General features: G+C 38.4%; 1 protein-coding gene across 4 annotated transcripts in view; it reads right to left on the bottom strand.

The window, feature by feature from the left end:
• The window catches only part of LOC100744725 (hemicentin-2-like), a 137,495-nt gene that overhangs the window by 28,348 nt on the left and 84,049 nt on the right, over positions 1-25,098 (bottom strand). For all 4 annotated transcript variants that reach the window (XM_012382685.3, XM_012382686.3, XM_024365968.2 and 1 more), the window contains exon 9: positions 4,076-4,369. In XM_012382685.3, the coding sequence (XP_012238108.1) occupies positions 4,076-4,369 (294 nt within the window). The remainder of the gene's footprint in view (positions 1-4,075; positions 4,370-25,098) is intronic.

Here is a 25,098-nt window from a genome sequence, read left to right as displayed (position 1 = left end):
CTTTCAAGTGCATAGTTCGTAGAAAAGACCTACGTGACCCTGGCCACGAGCGTCTGCAGAACACGTGTGCGGTGGGCCTGGTAAAAGACAATGGAAGGCTACGACGGCCAGAGAGAGTCGAGAAGCAGCGTGCGAGTCGGGAAGCAGCGAGAGAGAGTCGAGAAGCAGCGTGCGAGTCGAGAAGCAGCGTGCGAGCGGAGAAGCAGAGCTTGCGAGTGGCGTTGCCGAGAGAATGTTGATTGCGTTTTGGGAGAGTCGAGTCGTATTCTAATCATCTAGTTGTGCTGCTTTCTGTACGTTTGGCGAGAATAGCTCAGGTTGAACAACAATCGCCTTTTCTTATCTTCCATTCCTTTGTAAACACACACATTATATCACGATATTACATTTATGTATCGCATAATTCCACCGATCCTAATACAGTACTACGAGTATGAATGGAAATTTTTGGAAATTTATAAAATGTTTGAAAGTTTCTTTAAAATCCTACGCGTTCTAGAAAGACTCCACTTAAAATGTCTCTCCTTAAAATATTCAACACGATCTATGTAGCATTCCACAAGTATGATTCAATGTGAACTTTTAAATCACGTCCGAACATACCACGTCTTATCTGGTACACACACTTTCCACTCCTTTTACTGATCCTTCCTACGGAAACTTCCATTTTCTCGCTTGCGAAAAACGATCGTTTAAAAAGTAACAACTCTGTCGGTTAAAGACGTAGTAAAGCTATCTCTGTTCGACGTAGCCGTAGCGTCGTTTGGTGTATGCTGGCAGGGGAGCTCTCTGGGATAGCTGACCTGTGATTGCGTCGAGCAGGCAAGAGATGAAGCGGTCCGAAGTTGATGAAACTACGACGACAAATGTCTGCCTCCTTTAGACGAGAACTGAATACTGAAAGGCAAGAGTGTCTTCGAGTGTCTCCCAGTTCACGTACGAACCGGTGAAACTGGTGTTATCAAACGACGCCGTTTCTCAGTCGTCTTTAATCAACAGATACGAGCTTAGTTAGGTTTTCCTTTCGAGATGGGGCTGAGTTCTTCTTGGACGACTACGTTTTATGCAACGTCCTCTTTAATAGCGCTTTTTATTGCGTCATTTCACTGGTTTAATCCCCATCTACGGTACTAAAGTGCGTTTGCCACGTAGTCACGCGGCCATCTACGATGTCATATCCTCGCACGTCCTCGATACGGTACAGTTCATTCGCGTTTTCACATGTTTCATAGGACTTAGCGAAAGTGGTTCGAGAGATCCGCTGTTGGCATCATACTCGTGAAAGTTTACGGAATTGTTTACGGAAAGTAAACGGAAAGTTTACGTTTGGCAAAGCTGACGTTTAGATTTTTAATAGATGTATAGATACGTAGATTTTTTAGTAGATATATCCATTCTCTTGGAAACAGTTACAGTGGAAGATGAAAATATTCGGACATTTGGAAAGTAATTATAAAAGGAGCAAGAATTTCTATATTATTGAATATATTCAAATATGTGCCATTGTATGTTATATGTACAAACTTACAGTGCTAATACGAACGAAAAATGTATACGAACGAAATTTAATCTGTAAGTACTATACAACATCAAAATCTTAAAGGAGCTGGCAAAAAAGAGTGGGAAAAATATTTAGGAATAGGTATTGTAAAAATGTCGTTGTTCGCCAAAAAGGAAAGCACGTAATATTCATAATAATATGAACAATTCATATAAATCCTACAGATGATTTACTTTCGTCACATTATAATAAAGAATTGATCACCTGACTAACAGACTTCAAAATTATGTCCGTGACAATTCTTGCAATTTAATTTATGTTAGGTAACATGTCCCATTCGGCAAATTTCATTTTGTCATTCTTCCGATCAAATGCATTGAACTGATCGACTTTTCTGTAGGAATCTTCAAAATTTAATTTGTCTTACGCATCGCGTTTCATCGAGAAAATTCCACTTCCTTATTTCTTGGATCGAACACAGAGTAATCTACGGTTTCTCTGTAACAATCTTGGCAATATATGAATTGAGAAAATTCTACTTCGCAACTTCTTCGATCGAACACGAAAGGTGGTCGTTCTTTCCCGTAACGTTTCGTTAAGAGGTCGTCAAACGCAAAAAGGAGCGAGACACCGGAAAGGAAACGGATGTCCGGTTACGAAGTCGGCTGTCGTTGTTTCTAATCTGCATAATGAGGAAACTTTTTAAATCTAATTTACGTCTATCAACCATCCCACGGGAGACACATTTCCCAGGATTACTCTGCAGTTCTATACCTTACTTGCCAGTTTTCCACTCCCTTCTCCGCGGCCAATAAATCCTCATTTATGTTTACTAAAAATCTTCATTTCCGTTCTACAAACTGTTGCATAATCAAGAGCGAAGCTTCTTTCCTGCGTTGCGTAGCCACGTTGCGTGATTTCAAGAACCGAATGGAATTTTCACGCGTATTATGTTAACGTTCTCGCGTTTTCTACTCACGGTAATGCGAATTCTCTTTTGAATTAAAGGATTATCCGAAGACACCCGCGAATATCTCGACGCATTTGAAACGCTGGCCGCTTGTTAAGAATGAATGTTTTAATGTTCAAAGAAAGCTGTCCGCTGTTCTTAGTGTTGTTCATTTTTAGCATGATATTTCACAACATGGATATTTTTCCAAACGTTTGAATTTGACTTTCTTTACTTTTGTTTGTTGTTAGCTAGGTAAAAGCATTTTTGAAAGGGAGCAGAGGAAGGAACGTAAAGTATATGTTACGCCGGGCGATTTTCTGCCTGGCCCAGGTCACACCCAGGCGTACCCTCAATAGCCTTAAGCACCCGCCATAAACCCGAGTAACTTGCCTGCTAAGGTCCTTCAGACCCAACAAATGTCTTTTTCTAAATCAGTTTCTAAAGACTATTGTTTACTACGGCTTGACACGGGAAAGTTAGTTTTTCTCACGTACGATGCTTCCTACTAGCAACTTTCTATCGAGGGCGGTTAAGACCCTTCCTAGTCCACCAACTTTCGTTTGTCCAATCCGAGGCAATGTATACTGCCCTCATTTCCTGACCTAAAATGGCATGAACAAATCCGATGGTCCCGCGCGCTAGACACACCCATCACTAGCTTTCCTCCGACACAGCATCGTCACTCAGCTTCACTTCTTCTACATCGTTGGAAAAGTCAACTAGTAAGTCTATCGCTAATGCCTATTGGGGCAGTCTAAGCATAACGCGAGAGTCGGTTCTCGGTATTGTCGAGCATTCATCTCCTCTACTAAATATATTATAGTGCTACGTCCACTAATACATTAACTCCAATTATAAGAGCCCTGCTGTAACGTATATATCTATCTTATCTTCGTGCGATAAGTGATTATCTATCTATCTATGCTCATCAGTGTAATCTAAGTGTTGGAAATATATAATTTATAATTCTGTGAATCACAGTGTTATACAAACTCAATCACCCCTATTATCTCAACGGAAATCAGGGGATCGATCAATTCGTGGTGTCGATTGTTATAATCGTAACGGGAATTTACGACTCCCGTTGACGTCTCTCCTCGCGATTACGTCTCCCTGCGATTGGCCGAACAAACAGTATGTTCTTTTTGTTTCAGTGTTAAGGAATTTATGGTTTGCTGTTTGGAAGTTTTCATTAATTGTCGTATTTGATAATATTCTGTGACAGAAAATATAGATGCTGTAATTTGTAGGAATTCTTTAATGCTTTTAATGCGGATTATTTCTTTATATGAAGTAACAGCATCAACAAAGTGTTTAAAGTAGTATGCTATGTAAGTAAGTAGTATGGTAGTACTATCAGTATGTTTATAAAAATGCTTCTCCTTATGAAAATAATCTAGGAAAAGAGAATTTTGCTTCCCCATCTTAAAATGTCTCAGAAAAAAATTTAGAAGAAATTGAATATAGCGAAAATAAAAATACAAAGCAAACGTTTTCCATAACCGAACATGAAATTGAAAAAGTATAAAGGGAATGGATTTAAAATATCGAACTGATAAAATTATATTTGTTAATGTGATAATATTCTATTAGTCTCTATTTATAACGTGAAGAACTCTCACCAGCCGGCACAATATGGTAGACACAAGGCTCGAGCTGGGTACCCTGATCGTTGGTGCCCCAACAAAGCAAAGTACCATAGTCCAACTCTGTCATCGGTGTGTAAGAGGCTGTGGAACGTGTTCGTTCGCTGGTGACGTGTGCCTGTGGTATGTCGATCGCCTCCATTGTGTTATTGAACTTCCACGTAAACGTTACTTCCGGTGGATTTGCCTCCAGCTCGCACGGTATCCTCGTGGTTTCCTGTCGTGCCACACCGAACACCTTTACCTGACCGTGGTGACAGACTGGAGTGACTGAAAGAGAAATAGAAATGCATATACAGTTCCGATTTCTACTATCCATTGAGTATTACGGTGTCCCTTTCCCTAGATATTTCATTATTTCTTATAAATTTTATGGTTTGACGTGAAATTTTATTGATACAGAAAAATATGTCTTAATTTTAATTGATATGAAAGATATATATATCTAGGAATAGGAAATTTCATTATCTATTATTACGTCTTTTTTATATTTTAATATACACAAATTATATTTAAATATTCTTTTATCTTCGAAAATCAATTAGTATCTATGGTTACTTTTTCTAAACATTCTATTTCTTCATTCTTATCAAAATCATTATTAAAAGATAAATACACTATACCAAATTTGCGATAACTTTTAATTGCGATTTTTATTTACGTTTTTACGATTATTAATGAATTTTTTGTTCTGAAAGTAGAAAATTTTTCCTAATAAATATTTTAATAAACGGCGAAACATCTAAATGTCCCTTCATTTTCGAAAAATCGTTATTACAAAAATACTGCATTTACTGTCATCGGGATATCTGGAATGTAAAATATTTTAAAGGAAATGGATTATTTGGAATTATAGATAAAAATAGTAGTATGCGTGTTTCTAAGGAAATCAACGATCCATATCGATGATTTTCCTACGTCAAAAGTCTCTTGATAGTAGCACTAGGCTTTGAACGGTGGAACGTAAGTTGAGCCTTTTGATCCGCGACTTTGTAGATGAGTGATCGACTGCTATCTAATATTCGTACAGGACAAAGGTAACACGATTATGGAGCACTATCCATGATTAAGCATTAATGATATCATCGATGTCCCTACGTCATTTCCAAGTCCTTGTCAACCGCAAGCCAGGAACAGCATCAGATTTCGTGGTAATATATAATACATAATATATACATATACATATGCGTGTATATGTATATAGAAAGTATATATGGTATATGGATAGGAAGCTATCTGCTGTCGAAGGATACTAACATCATTAAGGTGCACCCCTTTACCACTGATATGAATTCATAATGCTCATAAAACAGACTATGTCTAAGAAGTTAATCCTTTTACCATTACCAATAAGTTTACTATAATTGAAAAAATTAGCTCACGTATTTTCCCATTAAAATGAAAATAATTATATTTTTACCTTACTATTTGTAACATATAAATCTCTTCTACTTCTCGAAATCAATCTTCTGAAAAATGCCATCATCTAAAGTTCATTAGTTTCAATTTACGGAGAAATGTAATTACTCAAAATTCACCTTTCGCAACGCACAGATTCCTTCTGCTTCTTATAATCAACCCCTCCCCCACCGCACGGCACGATACAATGTTCATTATTCTCAATTTACAGACACAAATAGTAATTGAAGATTCGTTGTTCTCGAAGCAAAAAGCTCTTCTATCTCCCGAGATTATTCCTTTAAAAAATATCACTCTTGGAAGTTTCTTATTTTCAATACCTAGACAAAATTGGCTATTGAAAATTTAATTCCTCAAAAAATACCACCATCAAAAGTTGATTATTTTCAAGTTACAAAACAAAATTAGCGATTAAAAATTCGCTGCTCTCAAGGCAGAAATTTCATCTACTTCTCAAAATTACCTCCCTCCCCCGCCCGGACGTACTTACATTAAGATCTTACTATTTTCAATCTGCTAACTGATCAACAAAAATGACGAGAATAGAAACTTAACATCAAAAAGTCCTAACTTGGCGATCGCCGTTCGAAAACGGAAGTCAGAGGGAGGAATGAGCGACGAAAGTTCTTCAGGTGTAGGGGAATGGAAAAAGTGCGGAGGTTACGGTAGGCGGGTGCCGGATATCGCGTAGAATTTTCTGAGTGATCTAATCAATGAAAGGTCAACCCCTTTTCTACTCACAGTCCTTTGTTCGTCCTCCTTCTGCTGTTGTCAGTGTACCATCTGTATGTACCTATACATTCTTTTACTTTCCGCTTCCACATACAAAGTATTATTGAATTTCTAGGCGAAGTGAACGAGACTTCCGTCCCAGAGTCGAGGTCGCATGGGATCTTCTGTCAGGTTACAACACCTTTACCTCTCTCTAGGTATCGTTGTAGCTGAATGTCAATTGCGGAAGCTGTTGGAAATAACGATCGACCTCCGACTTCTTCGAGGATCGTCTCGAATAAAGGATAATCCGACAGACAATTGTCTTTAGTTATCTTTCTCTTCGTGAATTATTTACTCGATAATTTGAGGACTTATTTGTGTCCTTTAATACCAGGAACATCACAGTTATTATTTTATCAGTATTTCCTCTATACAAGTATATTCCATTTATACTATAGAGAGAATTATTGAAATACAATCTGCTATTGCTCTACATAAAATACGGTATAAATACTTGTCTTTGTTTGAAGCGAAAAGTTTATGGATAATTATATTCGCGAGTGAAAATAATAATTTTCGCCGATTCTTTAACCTATTAAGGATCAACGTCCGTCAACATTTTGTTTCTAATGTTTTTTTCTAATCAATTCGCATTATTGAATTTCATCAAATTCATATTGAGATTATTAAGAGGAATTTCAAGAATATTTGACCGATATTATTTTTCCTCGCTATTTCTTCTCCCATTTGGATTCTATAGTTTTAAGAAGTCTGAAAAAGTTGAAATATATTATAGCGCTACAATAAACGACCTTTCTTGTTTTTTCAAATTATAAAACTCCTTTCTGTGTCTCTGATTTATAGTAGGCTTTCGCGATGTATCTGTTATTCAAATACATTTTTTTGAGTCTGGACGAAACTTGCTATAGTATAATTTATCATAGTAGTAAAACAAAAATTCAGAATCTTCTGACAGTAGAGCGATACGTAATTATCGATGAATCGATAATTTAAATGTTATTCGCGTTTGTCACATCTGGATATAATTTCCGTGATAATTGTGATTGATAATAGGAAGAAAGGAGATTAACATTTACTGGAATGAAATATCGTGTCACGTATTATATAATTAACGTATTATGAGAGCGATAAATTCAGTAGCTGTCTGTTACTTGATGAGATAGTCCGATAAAAATTAATTGGCAAAACCTTTACGGAGTTTTCCGTTTTCGACAATTTGCATAAATTTACGAATGTTTACATGACCATATGTCTTCGTTTGTCAGAGAGAAAGAAGATTGACTGACGGATATGGTTAATTCTTCTGTGGCGGATCGGTACCAACAGGACGCCGATAGGTCGAGGTATCAACGCGGTCGTAACACCTCCCGGGCGATCCGCGGGTACCAACCGCCAACACCAGAGGGCTACTACAACGACAGTGAGTCTGTCTGTCTCGCTAGCGGTCGAATATACGGTGTCACGATACAAATACCGCACCTAGCGAGACTTCTTCTACATCTAAGGCAGGGACTACCGGGCATAGCCTTACTGACGAGTCCACCGGTAGTCCCGGGACAAAACGTGAATTCTCTTTTCACCTGGCAGGGCCACATCACCCCCAAACTTCGTTTTAGCGATTGTACTGTGCTTGGGCTGTGGATATATCGTAGGATCGAAGTGTCAGGAAGGTTAAGTGCTTTCATATTGTATTTTAGATCCATCGAAAAATGAGAGTATCATTAATCTTCAGAGAAAAACTTTTAGTTCTCTTTAGTTTTAGTTTTAGTAGCTGGTTCGAACGATTTCTGAAATATTAAGTGGTTAAGTTGAAAGAACCGTAATAGTGAAATAGTGATGTCGAATGTTCGTCTCACAGTCGAAAATAACGTGCTTTGTCTTTTAAAAAAATACATTCTCTACTCTGGGATCTTTTGGATAATCATTTATTAATTACTAATATTAGCGAATTATCAATAAATAACACATTTTAGACTATAATCTTCTATTTCAAAAACTCCTATAAATTTCCAATTATACTCAAACATGGAATAAACAAAAATTTATTTTTTGTCTTTTATTACGTCGGACGACACTCTACCTAGACCAGGCCACAGGTCCGCTCATCCTTACTACGTACACTCAATAGTCTTAAGGACCCAAGGACTAAGATTATCATCTAAGACATCATTTAGTTTCAATAAGTTTAAGGTGTTTATAATAAAACTACGTATAATTTTAATAATTTAATAATTTTATGTCGTATAAAACGATCAATTGATTTTTTAATTTCTCGCCTATGTTAAATAAATTATTTTCAGAATCACGTCAGGTTAATTAAAAAAGTTCTCTTTTCGAAAGATAGAAAATTGAGTTTTCTTAACTCTCGTTTGACATCGAACGAATCGACATCAAACGCGGGGATAAAAAATAATGTCTGATACAAGATTTATATTATTCATATTATTAAGCTGTATGGAATTTGTAAAAATATCTTCATACACGATTCAATATTATAAAGTAAGGGTAAAGTAAATTAAGAACTACTCCATAATCCACAATCCGAACTGTTCACCGATCGAAGATACGGAAATATCTCGAAAAACCTGGCGACATCGTGTTTCGCTTATTTCGACAGATTTCTCGATGCGTTTTCCTGCGTTATTGAGTTTCCAAGTCTCTGATCCGGAGAGACGTTCTGCACCAGCCCCACGGTTATTCCCATTTTTCCTGGCCGGTAACGGGGTTAATGTCACGTAAAATTAAGGCTTAGGTTTTAAAGACAAGAAGGTTGAGCCGCAGCACAACTTTATATTTCTTTTCTATCGAACTTTATTAAATAACACAATTTTATAAGCACAGTTTACGCGACTGATCTGAGAGATGTTGACTGACGAGAGTTTGTAATTTCAGTCCCGAGGTGTTCTCGTATTATTACGGAGGAAAGCCCGGTGTGGATGTGCCCTTTGAACTAACAACGTGGATTCATTGTTCGTACTTTTCGTTAGGAAAAGTGAGGGTAACGATCCGCAATGCGAATTGGTTGTAGTCTACGTTAATAAATGAAAATAGGAGGATTCCCCCGTAGTTTGTACGAACGTATAATAAATCTAAGGACTATTCCAAGGACCATCCATAAACCAATAACACTTACAGGGTTAATAAACTAAAAGTCCAAGTTTATGGTGGGTCCTTGAGGTTATTGAGGGTATGTGGTGAGGACCTGCACACATCTGGCCTCAGATGTGGATTGACGTCACATTAACGTCGTGCCGATCGCCAACATATTGTTGCGTTTACGAATTCACAGCAACTACGCCAGCGACTTTCTATCGATTCCTCCCACCATCGTCCTCCGACAATAACGAATTAATGCCGTCCATTAAGCATTAATGACGGATCGGCCATGACCCTGCCACGTGCTAAGTGTATGTGCTAACTATCATAGCGATTTATGTTACCCGGATGCATAATTCAGCCGTCGTTCGGTATAATGTTATTGCGAAGAGACGAAGCAAGTCATTCATGAAACCGTCGCTATTTCCGGACTTGTTCCACTTTCTTTGGTCGCTTTTCCGACTTGAAAAATCATTCAACATCTCGTGGTGTCTGCTTTTTTTGTAAACTTGTTTTATATTTACGCAATGATATTTTATATCTGTACGCAGCGGCGGATAAAACTAAGTTTAAAATCGATACACCATGAATTTGAGTAATTTTTTGTATTGAATATATGTTACCATGTTAGTAACAGCCATCTATTATTGAATATAATAAATAAGAAGACAGAATATAATTGCTCTTATTATGTATAGATCCATTTTTTTTAATTTTGGTGTCAATTTATATTTTGTACTTTATAAACTTTCTTTCGTCCGCCACTGTATATATTGGATTTTTCGAATAGTTTTTTATTTTGGTAGGATTAAAATCGGTTCGTTATGAATTTTACCAAATGATCTTTCTTTTCTCTCTTCGATGAGTTTGAACAAATTTTACGTCCATGTGAAAGAAACGATATTTTTCTGTTTAAATTGCGCTAAAAACTTATCAAACAATTTAATAATTTATAAAATCATAATCCAACTATCTTTGAATTTATTTGCTAGCATTTATGCGAAGCTGATTCTGCTACAGTCTTTGAATTCTAAATATCTCAATCTCGTTCTTGTATCAACAGAGAGTAAGACTTGAGAAGCTTTAAGAGAAACTTCAAAAACTTTAAATGAAATTAAAGCAAGAAGTTACACGTATTACCAATGTTTCTTGCATAGGTTCCTCGAAATTAAGAAATTTCGTTGACAATAATAAAAAAAAGGGAAAGATGAACTCAGATAATGTAATCACGTGAAGATACAGAATAGAATTCATAGTAATAGGAAGAAGAATATTACACTGTGCGTATTATATGTATTCTCTGTATCTTCTTACTTTTAAATTTCAATACTAATTACAATACTACGTACAATATCATTGAATAAAATTTTCGACAAAATTCTTTTCATTTATTTCATTTATCAGATTGTGTCGAATGCCGCGAAGCAAGTTCCTTAATTATATTTTCATCAGAGGACGAAGCTCTTTCCCTCGCATGTACCTTTAAGGAACACACGGGTGCACGGCTGTTAATAAGGCGAGAGTATTTAATTGGACTAATTCAGGTAGAAGAGGAAAATTTGAGCTTTTAATAGCGACACATGTAAGTTAGGCTTTGTGCGGAGTTTAAACTCCGAAACAGAGATACAGAGACGGATGATAAATAGTACTTCCGTTGAAATAAATGCTTCGGAAAACTTATTAGTCGAGTAAATTTAGTAACGGATTGTTAATCATCTGACAAGGCGTATTCGTCCTAGACTACTATCCCGGTGCAAACAGAATTACGTTCGGTCCTGTGCAATTTGCAATAATCAACAAATTAACTAACCATACATTTTTATACATACGCGATACACAAACATTCATTGTCATTTGTAAGTTTAGTTTATGCTAAATGGATAACAGGAAAAATTACGTGTTACATTTTTCGATATATTCTTTGATTTATGGTGGATCGCTTCTGTAAAGTAATTTAACGTATTATGTGCTAAAGGTACTTTAAAGTTTCGTTTTCATTAAAATGATACGATCGAACATGCTTGGAATGTAGTAGTATTTATGAGTATTTCTTTCCTGAGATATTACGCATGAATTCATTCTATACTGATTATAAAAAATATTCGTTGGTAATGTACGTGTTAAAACAAATAGTCTTAAAGTTTGCGGGATAAAAATAGTAACGAAATATGAACTTCTCGAAAGCCAAACCGAAACTGATCAACTCCACTTTTTATCAATTTTTTAATCGTATTACGTACTTACATGAATAATATTCTATTAAATAAATGATTTATTTTTATAAATTTAATCACCACAAAAAGACGACGTAAGTAATGACAAGTTTAAAGTACAGGCTTTATAACATCATTACTTTTTACTTTTCAATTTATGGAGTTGTTCAATACAGTTTCTGAATATCTCAAATAACATGGTAATAATAAATGGTTAATAGAGGGTTGATTTTATACAAAATTTTATCTTTTTTTTTATTTATTAAAATTTACAATCACTTCTCGCATTGAGAATTTTCAGTAATTTTTTCTGGCATAGCGCAGTGACATGGCTAATTATTTATAAGTTAATACTTATTATACATAAGTATAATTTGTAGGTAAGTATTATAAATAAGTAAATATTACTTAATTTAAATAACTAATTGAATCTAGCGTTTAGGTCTAGCGGGTAGTGTCTCTTCAGCCTGCGGATCTCTTCCGACGTATTAAGTAATTTAGTAATTAGGTGGTTTCGATGTTTGTTAATTCTTTTGATATATCTATTACTATATTTTGTTATTTCTTCTTTTACTGTGGGTATCTTGATGTCGGGATGTATTGCCTCGTTGGTAACATACCGGGGTGCATCTATTAGGGTTCTTAGTGTTTTCGATTGGAAGCGTTGAAGTATTTCAATGTTGGAATTACTTGCTGTACCCCATAGTTGAATTCCATAGGTCCAGACAGGTGTTATTATGGTCTTATAGAGGGTAATTTTAATCTGTGTGCTTAGGTTGGAGCGTCGGCCAATGAGCGAATAGAATTTTTTGAGTTTGTCCTTGAGTTGCTTCGATTTGTCTGTGATGTGTTGTCTCTATGTTAATCTCCTGACCAGAGTCATGCCCAGGTATCTGACTGAATCCTTGTTAGGAATTGTTATATTGTTAATGGTCACCTGTGGGCAGGTTTGTTTCCTCGGTGTGAAAGTTACATGTGTAGATTTTTTTTCATTAATTTTGAAGCCCCATTTATGAAACCACTTTTCCATAGAGTCGAGGCATCGCTGGAGAGTGGATGAAGCAATTATCGGGTCTGCGTGAGAAGCTAAAGCGCTGTGTCGTCAGCAAATGTTGCTATTGTTATCTCTGTTGATATTAGTAAATCGGCAGTGTAGATGGAGAACAGCAGGGGTACGAGGACACTACCTTGGGGTATGCCAGATTCTATTGGGAATGTTGTGAAAGTGACGTCTAAGTATTTAACCATGAATTGTCTGTTGGTTAGGTAGGACTTTAGGATGGAGTAGTAGGTGTGTGGTAGGATTTTTTTTAAGTTTGTATAGTTAGCCCTTCGTGCCATACTTTGTCGCATGCCTGTTGAAAGTCTAGGAATACCGCTGAGCAATATTTTTTCTTTTCAAGGGTTTGGCTGATAATATGTTTATGCGATGGATTTGCTCTACTGTTGAATGTTGTTTTCGAAAACCGAATTGATGATCTGGAAGTGTTTTCAAATCCTCTAGGAGTGGAAGGAGTCGATTCGTTAGCATCTTCTCGAATAGTTTAGACAGGGTAGGTCAAGGACTAATTGGGCGATAAGAGCTAGTTTCATATAGTTTTCCGGGTTTAGGGATGAGAGTAATCTGTGAAATTTTCCAGGCCTTAGAAAAGTATTCAAGGCGAAGAACTGCGTTAAAAATCGATGTGAGGAGTGCAATCCCTTTTATAGGAAGTTCCTTGATTGCTTTATTGCCCCTTAGATCATGCCCCGCTGTTTTCTTGGGATTTAGGCGACTGATTGATTCTATAATCTCGACAGAAGTGAAGGGTTCAATAGGAGGAGACATTTGGAAGGGAGAGTGCAGGTAATCAGTAATGTCCGCGGCAGCTTTGGAGGAATGGAGTTTAAATACTTTAGACAATTCAGCAAACAGGTTGGCTTTATCTATAGTTCTACGCGCCCATCCACCTGGCGGACGGCGGATTGAAGGGATTATTTGCGGGGGGCGTGTGCGTTTCCTGGAAGCCTTCCGAGTAGTTGCAGTCAGCTGTGGGGGATAAATTGGCGAGATATTTATGAAAACAGTCATTTTTATAATTTTTGATGATTTTGGTTAATTTTCTGGTTGCTTTGTTTAGTTTGCGTTTGTCATCCGGTGTTCTGTAGGTCTGCCATACTCTTCTTAGTCTATGTTTTTCTGCTATTTTTTTTAATATGTGATGGGGATATTCACGTTTGCTGATAGAAGTCTTGGTAGGTGTGGAGGAGCGGATAGCGTTTATTATGGTCGTGTTTAAGTATTCCGCGGCTACTTCGATATCTTCATTAGTTTTTAGTGAAATTAAGGCTGAAGTTGAGTGATTAAAGACTTCTCTAAAGAGCTGCCAGTTGGCGAGTTGGTTATGAATAAAGACATTAGCTGTATTCGCGATAATTGTTCAACTGCCTGTTGCTATTACGGGGGAATGATCAGAAAAGAGATCAGCCGAGGAGTTGATTTGGACGTATCTTGGCGAGATATTTTTAGTTATGAAGAAGTCAAGTAAATCCCGTATTTTGTTAGTGTCGGTGGGCCAGTGTGTGAGTTCATATGTGGTGAGGTAGTTGAGATTGTTGGTGATTATGCTATTTAAGAGATTTTTGCCTCTTACTGTGACCAGTCTGCTGCCCCATTGGGTGTGTTTGGCGTTATAGTCTTCTCCGGCTATAAATCTATTACCCAGAGCGTCAAGGAAGTTATCAAAGTCTTCTTTGGCGATGGAGTGTCTGGGAGGGCAGTATACTGCTGAAGTGGTGATTGTACCATGGCAGTCTTCTATTGCTACGTTTGTTGCTTGGAGGTAGTCTTTCTGGAATGATGGAAGTTCGTAGTGCTTAATACTGGCTTTGATAATAATTCCGGTACGGACGTGGGCCTTTCCACTGGGATGTTGGGTATGGTAGAAGTTATAACCGTTTATTTTCAGGTAATTTTTGTCGGTGAAGTGAGTTTCACACATATGAGCATTACGTCGATTTGTTGTTGTTTTAAGAAGAGTTCTAGTTCTTATTCGTGTTGAGCTAGACCGTTGGCATTCCAAACAGCTATGCGTCTTGGTTTTACTTTGCGTCGGGTCGTATTAATTTATCCATGATGATTGTTAATAATGATAGTAAGTTATGAATTTGTTTTGATTGTTTTTCAATTAATTTTTCGAGCCTGGAGAAGTTGTCTGTGTTTTGTGAACTGGGAACGTTATTATGAGAATGATCCCTATGGGTTTTCGGATTGTTTTGATTTCCTTGGACTCCTTGTGCATAGAACATTGAAGTAATAGAGAATTTTTGGGGACTGAGTACTTGGTTGGTTATCTCTTTTGCTCTGGGTTCAGGGTACTTATTTGTGTACAGGGTTTTGTAGGAAGAGCAACCTTTATAGCTCGCAGGGTGGTCTCCTTGACAGAGGATGCACTTCGCAGGGGTTTCTGGAGATTTTGTGCACTGCTCAATAGGTGTATACCTGCACATTTAACGCAGCGGAAATTACGGTTGCAGTATTTCTGCGTGTGGCCGTACCTTTGGCATCTTTTACATTGCACTATCTCCCTTTTTTATAAGAGCAGGTTCGAATTTGACTACTGAGTTCATTAATCGATTGATCGATTGAAGAGCGGAGCAGTTGTGGATTTGCTCAAAAGAGCCTGGTCGGGATACTTGGGCCATCATCAATCTAGTTAATTCAATTTGAAGTAACTAGTCGAAAGGCTATGATTCGGATCAGAGATTAGGAGCGTTGGATTTTCCACTAGTTAGTTATGAAACACTCGGGTTAAGTTTGTTTCGAATCACTTTCGACGGATGGGCGTCACGTGTTGTTTTACGAACTTCACAGAGCACTAGACACACGTCTGCACGCTTCAGCACTCAACAGCGAACTGGACAAAATTTTATTCGATCGGAAATTTTCCTGCTTTCTTCTAAATCTATTTCGGACGTTCTCTTTTCAATTCACCACTAACGTTTCAAATATCACCCAAACATTTCACAATACATCTTATCAACTTTGATAATACGATTCCTTAAATTTCAGTCGCAACTTGTACATCCCTACCCAACCTTCGTGTAAATTAAATTTCTAACTAATAATATACGAAGAAGCCAAATAACCCTCTTATCTGGCGGTACTTGTGCATATTTACGATAGAATGTGTAATCGAGTTTATCCGGCGCGACGTTAGCCTCTTCTTTTAAATCAGCCGGACCGATACATTAAGGAGCGCATTATCAGCATCGAAGAAATTCATGAGCCAAAACTGATTTGAGCGAAGAATCGATCGGTGCGCGTTATCCCAGTCTTGCTCCTAGACGCTTTGTAATGATCATTAACAGCGGCTAATTAATGTATCTCATTAACAGTAGCTGGTGTATCGATGTTCATGCATCATCTCGAGTCACAAACATCCGTAACGCATCCGGTATTTGCATACACTAATCCATTGATAAGTTGCGGCATTCCTGCCGGGCAGGCCACTGAAAATGTTAATCATCCTGATAGCGTTTCCGCTGTTTTATGGGGTCTTTGATCGATTATCGTCGCGGTTATCGGAACCATTTCGACAGAATACTTCAAGATTCAATCGGAGGAACAGATTAATCTTCGCGAGATTCTCACGCTAACGACTTCCAAAAAGATTGTTATCGCTTTTGGCCAGGGGACTTCCGCGTGATTAAATATAGCGTTCTTTAAAATTTGATCACGTTTCGTTCGAACTCCGGATCGCTCTCTGGAGTGTACGTTTTGAGTATATTTCTTGGAAGGAAGTTTAAGAAACTTTCAAGATTTCATTTTACGCTTTTCAGAAGTTTTCTTTTTCGTAAGAGGTACAAGGAAGTTGAATACGTGTGCTTTTCTTTTTATTTATTGGCTTTCGTCTATTGGGAATGGCTCTGCTGATGATCCGGAAGTCCGATTCGAAGGGCCTATAATTTTACGTTCGCTTAATTGAAATTATATAAGGTAAAGATGGAAATCAAAGATGGAGAGAAGCGTGGGTTTAATACAGCAACGGTGCTTTTAAAAAGTAACTCTGTAATCGTGTTATCATCTTTAATAGATCTATTATTGATCTTCGTGCTGAAAGAAATTTGAATTATTTATATCCCTTTGAGTGATCGATGCTTTTCGAGAGAAGCTGTGGTAGATAAATATCTGAATTACGTATTTATAGCGTTCAATAGGTTTTTGTTGAACTATGTACGATATAACCATGGTATAAATTATTGATCGATAGTGTCGCTCATGATTATTATTACTAAAATTTTGTGCTAAAAATTTGTAGAGAAAGGATAAGAATTTTAAATGCACTCGAAACGCGTTAAAATTTATCGAAACGAGACATATTTTATTCGCATATGTAAAACGTTCGTGTATAAAATGTTTCAAAATTATAAAACAATTGTAGCATATGATTGTAACATATGATAAATTACGTTGTTTCTTATTAAAAGATATGAATTTAAATTATATATGTCGGGTTAACATTAGAATTTAGGGCGCGTATCGATTCTTCGTTTGGATTAGCAATCGTTTTATGAAGCAGAGATTATATTTACACGTATATACAAGACTTTTACAAAGTATAATGAATATTGAGTTTAACGAATAATAAGTTTGACGAATAATAAGTTTAACGAATAATAAGATTAACGAATAATAAGTTTAACAAATAATAAGTTTAACGAATAGCGAGTTTAACGAACGCTATTAACAATGTTCTTGGGTTCAAACGAATCCACGGTTAACGGGATAACTCTTTACTATGCGTGGAATAATTTTATGCACAAAATACGATTGCTGAGACGCTCGGTATAAACTGCTCGATGTGTCACTCTCCAAGGCGATACACGAATCATATCCGATGGAAGTTTTTCTCGCTGTACGATTGCATTTCTTTGTTATATGCTCGTTGGAAGCATCGAGAAGGTTCCAATCGCCGTTGCTAGGCAGTTTCAGCCTAAAGTTTGATATATACTCGTTGGAAGCATCGAGAAAGTTCCAAATGCCGTTGCTAGGCAGTTTCTGTCTGGAGTTTGATTATTAATACAACGTGTGTTCCATTATATTGAATATTATTACATTCATTTATTATATATCCACCTCCAAGGTACAATCCCACGTGACCAGGCCCGTTCTTGAGGCCATATGCCGTCACAACCACATTTCTAGGGAGAACGATACATCCACTCCACACCTTCGTCAGGTAAAACGTTTATCCCGTGATTGTGGTTACGTTCGGCGACCAGACGTCACCTCGAGCCCAATTTCGCTATCACAAATCTTGAACAATTACAATCAGATTGAATGACAACAATTGCTTGATTACAGTTATGATAAAATCTAAGCTAAAGCATTAGAGGACTTTTCCCAAAGTTGCAAAGGGAAGGCTCCGGTTTTCCTCTCATCTCCGACATATATATGTCGGAGAAGAGTCAGGAACGGGGTTGTGGACGTTTGATAGACCTCCCTTGGAGTTGGCTATCGTTGTGTGGTAACGAAGACGCGGCCTGATGTTACGAGTAGGGACACTACTGATTCGACAATCCGATTCGACAATCAACAGCGGTGATTGGGCACTTGCGATGTTAGCGACGTTGGTCTTAGGTCCGGTAACGAATCCGCGGTCAACGGGAGGAGAGATAGACTGACTGACTCGAACGTGTATTACTCGCGGATCAAGCGGTGTTGGTCCCTTCGTCGATGAGATCTCCCGAAGGAATGAATGTTCGTCCCAACGTCACCACCGAGACAACCTCTGGTAGTGTATCTAGGTACGCCAGCTACTTCGATCAGCATCGCTGTCGATTGGTCGATTTGGGACAAAAGCTGCCTATCCGTTTGCAAAATCTTAATTGCCGAAAACCCAGGTTTTATAGCGGGTCCCCGGGCTGGCTGGGCTTGTGCTGTGTACGTGCCTCCACATCTGGTATTCATTGTCCGAAGGGACTGTTGGAATGTTTTACTGTCAAGTACCTCTATGGGTGTTTCTTTTAATGAGGGTCATACTGTAACTCCGCGCCTTTGTTGGACGGAACGCCCGTCCCGTTGACCGCGGCTACATCCGGCGGCTGATGGTCGCCTTGAGCCCAAGTTTATTATCGTAAGTCGCAAGCAGGTAGGATTGGGTCGAGTGGCGATAAATCGTATAGTTATAACTGTAAGCTTTAATTACAAGTTTATGGGCTTTTTTCCGAGGCTCCAGGAGGAAGGCTCCGGTGTCCTTTCATCTCCGACATATATGTGGTAACATAAATGGTAACATAACTTACTCTTAGAGTAAGGACAAGTAATGATGTTTTATTTGGAGTTAGGTTTAGTTTAAGAAGCAATACTCAATACAAAAGACTGATTACAATATCGTCGTACGTCTTATTATCATTTTTTTTATATTTACGTGGAGGAAATTCGCACGGACCCAGGCCGCTTCTGGGGAAAGCGGCGTGGTAGTGTCGGACTCCAACCGACTAAAACCTCCACGATGACCGTCCCGGCTGCGATCGAGAGAGGCCCGGTACCCGGTGTGAGCGTCGCAACGGGGCCCCCGCGCGCCTAATACCACCGCTGATGGAGCGGTGCGTGGCCGTTGTCACACCGCGCCTCGTCGCTGGAGCTGCCGTGCCAGGCAGCCCGGTTCCCCTACCGGACTGCTTGGCGGCTCCGAGGCGCTGAGCCACCAGCGCCCAAGACAGCTTTACTGTTAGACAGCTTTACTAATTAGGTGCATTACTTCTCCGATCCATCTACTTCCCTCTCTTCCTCCCTTTAATTATGTCCAGTTTCCATGTCTTATTAAATTTTACATTGTATTCCGTTCTCTAGAATTCTATATGCTACACGAGAAGATTAGCGATTCAAACTTTTCATTAGCGTAATATACTTATATCGTTAATAAATATCTCCTTAATAAAAGAGGAGTTAGTTCTTTTCTAAAATGTATTTTGAGAATTCTAGAATTTCCTACAAGATTTTTTTATAATTTTAAATCTACTGGTTAATTCTCTTTTAAACAAAATAATTAAATGTCACAACATACAAACAACAATTGTCAGTTTAAATTACAAACCAAAAATTAAACCACAACTGAACATCCCGTATCATAATTCCCCCAAAACTTTATCATAAAACAATTTCTATTTATGCAATCATTTGTATTTCGAAAACATAAGCAGCCTAAATATAAATCATCGAAATACCCGGAAAATTAATAAAGAATAATTCTTCCTGAGAAGCTCAGCAAAAAATTTACCGCGAACAGATTTTGCTGGAAAACTTTTGCCTGCACCCAAAACAATTTCCAGAGTCCATTAATTATATTGCATGGTATTAATTCCAACAACTCCGTTACATCACAATCTCTATTATCCGGTGAGATCAGCCCATTTGTATTTCCAAAACTACCAACATTCCATCGATCAACCGAACTGCATTGATACTGAGTTAGCCAGGGCGCGGCAACAGGATCGAACAACCTCTGGGTACCGGAGTACACCCAGCAAGCAAGAAACAAGGTATAGAGACAGAGACAGAGACAGAGACAGAGACAGAGACAGAGACAGAGACAGAGACAGGGACAGAGACAGAGCTAGCTGAGAAAGAGGGAGTGAGTCAGATAGGCAAACAGACAAACAGACAGAGTAGGACCACGTATCAACAAGGGGTTCGAAGTGGTTCAGAGAGGTGGTAGGAGTAGCGGTGTGCGGAATTAGTGGCAATTAGTTTCCACGGTATCTCGCGGGGACACGGAGACGCGTGTAACGGTTCGGATATACGTTGTCGTAAAGAGGCAAAGGGGTTGGAATGGGGCGGTTGGAGGATGGTAAGTTTAATCGACGCGCAAAGGTACAAACTACGCGAAAGTACGTACGTGCATGGAATTCGCGACGATGAAAGGGGACGTAAGAGTGGGCCCGGGCGGTGTGTATACGCAAACATGTGTATCACAACCATAAGTGAACTTACGACGGAACTGGGCCGAGGAGATCATTGAATTCACTCCAACTATTTTCGTCCAGCTATACGACAATTATCATAATACATCGTATTTCTATCGTTGTAGATGCAAATTCTTTTAAGTACGATGGTCACTAAAAATATTAATACGCCATTTATTGTAGTACTTATCTATTAATTAATAGGGTCCGAGTCTATTAAAATTTAGTATCGTTTAGTAATATTTTCATACGATTACCAAAAACATGGTATTACGAAAGTAAAAAATAAGCCTGTTTTGTCTGTAGATTGATTTGGTTGACTGAGATGAAACTAATTATAGATATGGTAGAGGTTAGTTGATGGATAAGTTTGAACTCAAATAGAGACGTAGTTGGGTCTCAGATATTGAAATATGAAATGGAACACTACTTTGCTGAATTCAGCGATTTCTGTTCATGGCCCCAAAAAAGTTTTTGGAGAAGACGTAGTTATGATTATTATTTCATTATGTAGTTACGATTGCTAGTATCGAACAACGTCTTGTGATGATGGAATTAGAATCAAGATTGGGAGGAATTCTAATTTAGAATACGCTGAAATAGATTGTGCATGAGAAGATTGTTTGAAGAAGTTTGGTTGGAACGAGATGTAAATAGTTGGATCGAATATAATACGATTGAGGCTTTCCGTGAAAAATAGACCAACAATGTCTTGTGATGATAGAATTAGAATTAAAATTAGAAGGAGTCTAATTTGTAAGACGCTATAATGGGTCGCGTATAAGAAGATAGTTTGAAGAGATTATGAAACGTTTAGTTGGAATCTATGTATTAATTAATAATAGCTTAAAACTATCTAATATAAGTTTACAAATATATATATACTCGTATGTCCACTATTATACGCAGCAAATAAAATAGCAATTTTTACGGAACTCGAAATAAAACAATTCAATAAATCCTAAGCAACCAATAGCAATAATAGCAATAGCAATAATTTGCGAAATACTTCTCGATGCGAAGATTAAATATTTTCTTGGACAGTTTAGCCGACAGCGGCGCATAGTTTGAAGAAAAGTCCTTACGAAATGGTTCATTTGATGGCTGAGATCATTAACAAAGTGTCTGTTTGTGTTCAAATTTAGAAACGACTGTATCGCGTGGAGAACGTTGAAATAGAAATGGCGCAATCTATTCGATTATTAATCACACTACGTCGAGACTACGCTCGAAATAAATTCTTCTCAATTTCTGGAGGACGAGAGGTGGTTACCCTCGTGGTGTCATTCATAAAAATGGCCGGACGACTTCGATTCTCGCTTCTCTCCCCGGGGAAAAGAGAAAGGGGCAGAAATGTAATTACGACGAAAATCGAATGACGACAATGAAGTTCGGACTTTTCTTGATTCGCGAACACGAGGGCATCGATCCGTCTGGATGTCTAAAGACGTTACTGACGTCGACGTGATCGTGTTAGACGTCGCGACGCATTGCAGCTCTGTGAATTTTTAAAGGTTGTCACATTCGGCCTTCGCATCCGCCCTAGACTGCTTTATTGACAGCCTAACGTTTGTACTCGGGAAAACCGTATCTACGATCATCGCAACCACGAGTTTCCCAACATTTTTTGTCTCTGTACGAGGAGTTTTGTATCGTTATCCGATCGTAATAGCCGTTATTTTTTACAAGAGTAAACAAAACAAGAAAGAAGCTCTTTATCGTTTGCGTCAAAAATTTTATGTATAATAGTATATCATATAGTAGTATATTTATAGTAGTATATTTTATGTAGTTACTCATGTTATCATTGAATATTTTTATGAATACATTACATGTTATGCGATATTTTTGTACATTTCATCAGAAAATATTCTAGCAGGTACACAATCTAGACGGCAAATTAATGATTGACTTATACTACCGAAACAGAAACTATATAGATTAAAATACATCTCGATATATAGAATCTATTTTAGCCTAAACCAAACTAATGTAAGTCTCGATTTAAAAAAAAGTAATTAATTAATAATAATAAAATATAAATTAATAATAATTAACACAATTTCCTAAGCAAAGCAGAGATATTAATTACCCAAAAGAAAACTATAATTTTATATTCTCAACGACCTATAAATATAAGAAGCACTAAAGCCAACCCTAAAAACAATAAAGTAAATTCATCGTTCCTTACAAAAATTGAAGTCTTTTGCTAGTTTAATACCTGTAACAATTTATAACTTTAATTCCTTTTCCATCTCGAAGGGTAGAAAACCATTCGAGGAAACTATTGAACTACTAGTAGTTCACAAAACAATCGACATTATTCGAATAGGAAGCAAGAGAGTGCAGCGTGACCGTGGCTTTTGAAACGGCGACGGTTGTACAGGTGGCTTGGTCGGCCCATTTAGCAAACTCAACGGAACATTTTCCCCGTCGGTGAAGATAAGTAAATGGTTTAAACGACGTTCCACCGGAAGGAGATCTGTTGGTTAAAATTCTCGGTACCCGGCTATCCGACAATTATATCCCATTTAGTAATCCGTTTTTTCGTACGATTTGAACGTTATTATGAATTCGGCTTGCATTTAATCCACGCCTTCTTTGTTCTCCGCGCTTGAGAACTCGGCTTCGCCATTTTACAGGCAACTAAGCGGCTTAAGATCTCCAACGAATGAAACGTCGAAGAAAGAGGTGCGCTTTTCCCTCTCGCTTGCGCATAATAATATGTCCTAAAACTGAATTGAAATCTTAAGCTCCGTTATCGCCATAAATGGAGCCCGAAACTCTTTTCGTCTCTTTTCGTTCCCTATCTTTGCCGTTTCCCCTCTTTCTCTATTTCTCTGACAGTTTGGTGGTACAAGTTGTGGTCTGCCTCTTGCCTCCCTACGCCTCCATTTGCATGTAAATTATTACCAGACGAAACACAAAAGCGATGGAGAGGTGACCCGAGCTTGAAAAGGAAACGCGAACGAATTGAGTCCTATAGAGCTGCAGTCACTCCGCTACCCCGGAAATGACTCCTCCGGACGGCGAATTGTCCACGCTCGTTGGAATAAGCTAATTCGCGTCACCGGCGAGTGTCGCCTAACGCGTGGTTTACGGAGGCTCGAAGGTGAGCGGGAATAGCGTGTAAATTGTGTGAATTCACATTAACGAAAAGCATTTATCGTAAGAAATCTTTTATTATATTCACATCGTATGCGTTATACGTATGTATGGAATATTTCGAAATTTCATTAATACTGTAATGAGACACAACTGTCACGATTATATTGGTAACATTTGAAATTACATTAATGTATATCAAATTTGAAAATGTATATTATATAGAAGTTACAAGATATTTTTTAAAAGTTTCCCATGACAAGGATTCGAATACTTTCGTGAGACAGCGTATATCATTAAACGTTGTTTCGTACGTTCCTTACTTAACCAGACACAACTTCCAGGGTAGGATAAAATGGTCTGTAGAAACAATGTTTCATAAGACAGTCTCGCGAGTGGAACCACGTGTCAGTCTCCTGCAGAGACATTAAGAGCTGCGCTAAATCATTACGACAGGTTTAGTGAGTGGATTTGCATAGCTGCCATATGTATATTCGTGTACACACGTATGCAGGTGGGGATGGCGTTGCGTGCGGCGAATCGACCGATTCGAGAGTGGCACGTATGCGTCCCTACCCCATCCTCCAACTTCTTTTGGACTCTAGAAGCGAAATTTCGAGCGGACGATTTGTTTTTCCACGAACTCATTCTCCCTGGACGCCGGAGTCCGCACCCTGAACCATACCAATTTCGTTGGCCAATTGTCATATTCGATTACAATACTGTAACAAGACAGCAATCAGCTGTTCGGAGACGAGAATTGATTGGTGCTAAATAGACGAAAATGTATTGTGGCGAAAGTCTTTCTTTCAAATTTAAGTTAATTTAAATAAAAAGTTAGTATACAGCATGAATATATATGTTAAAGATGTAATAAATTGAGAATCGATATCCTTGTTTCTTATACAGTTTATTCCAGTACGAAGGAGGGTCGCCCCTTGGACTCACCGGCGGCGTACAGACCGGTGTGCCTTTTGGACGAGGTGGGCAAACTTCTTGAAAGAATAATCGCCACCCGTCTGGAGGCCCATATATCGGAGCGGATGCCCGGATGGCACGATAGCCAGTACGGCTTTCGACGGGGCCGCTCGACCGTCGATGCGGTGAATTGTGTAAGGGCTATGGCGGAGGCCATGGTGTAGCAGAACGGGGTGGCGTTGGCGGTCTCGCTGAACGTAACAAACGCCTTCAACGCCATTCGCTGGGACGTGATAGTGGAGGCGCTGGAACGCTTCGAGGTGCCCCCTACCTTGTCCGTGTCATCCGGGCCTATCTGAGCGACAGGTGGGTCACCTACAGGAACAATAGAGTGTTGAGCGGGGTGTTCCGCAGGGTTTTGTGTTGAGGCCCATTTTGTGGATCACGGCGTATGACTTGGTCCTTCGCTGTCCCCTGCCTCCGAACACGGGCATCGTCTGCTACGCCGATGACACTTTGATCCTGGCCGGGGGCGATGGTTTTATGAGACACTCCAACTCGGCG

Source organism: Bombus impatiens, unplaced genomic scaffold (genome assembly GCF_000188095.3).
Source record: "Bombus impatiens unplaced genomic scaffold, BIMP_2.2 scf_0159, whole genome shotgun sequence".
Taxonomy (NCBI): domain Eukaryota; kingdom Metazoa; phylum Arthropoda; class Insecta; order Hymenoptera; family Apidae; genus Bombus; species Bombus impatiens.
Note: the sequence above shows the minus strand (reverse complement) of the source record. Positions and strands in the feature narration are given on the sequence as shown.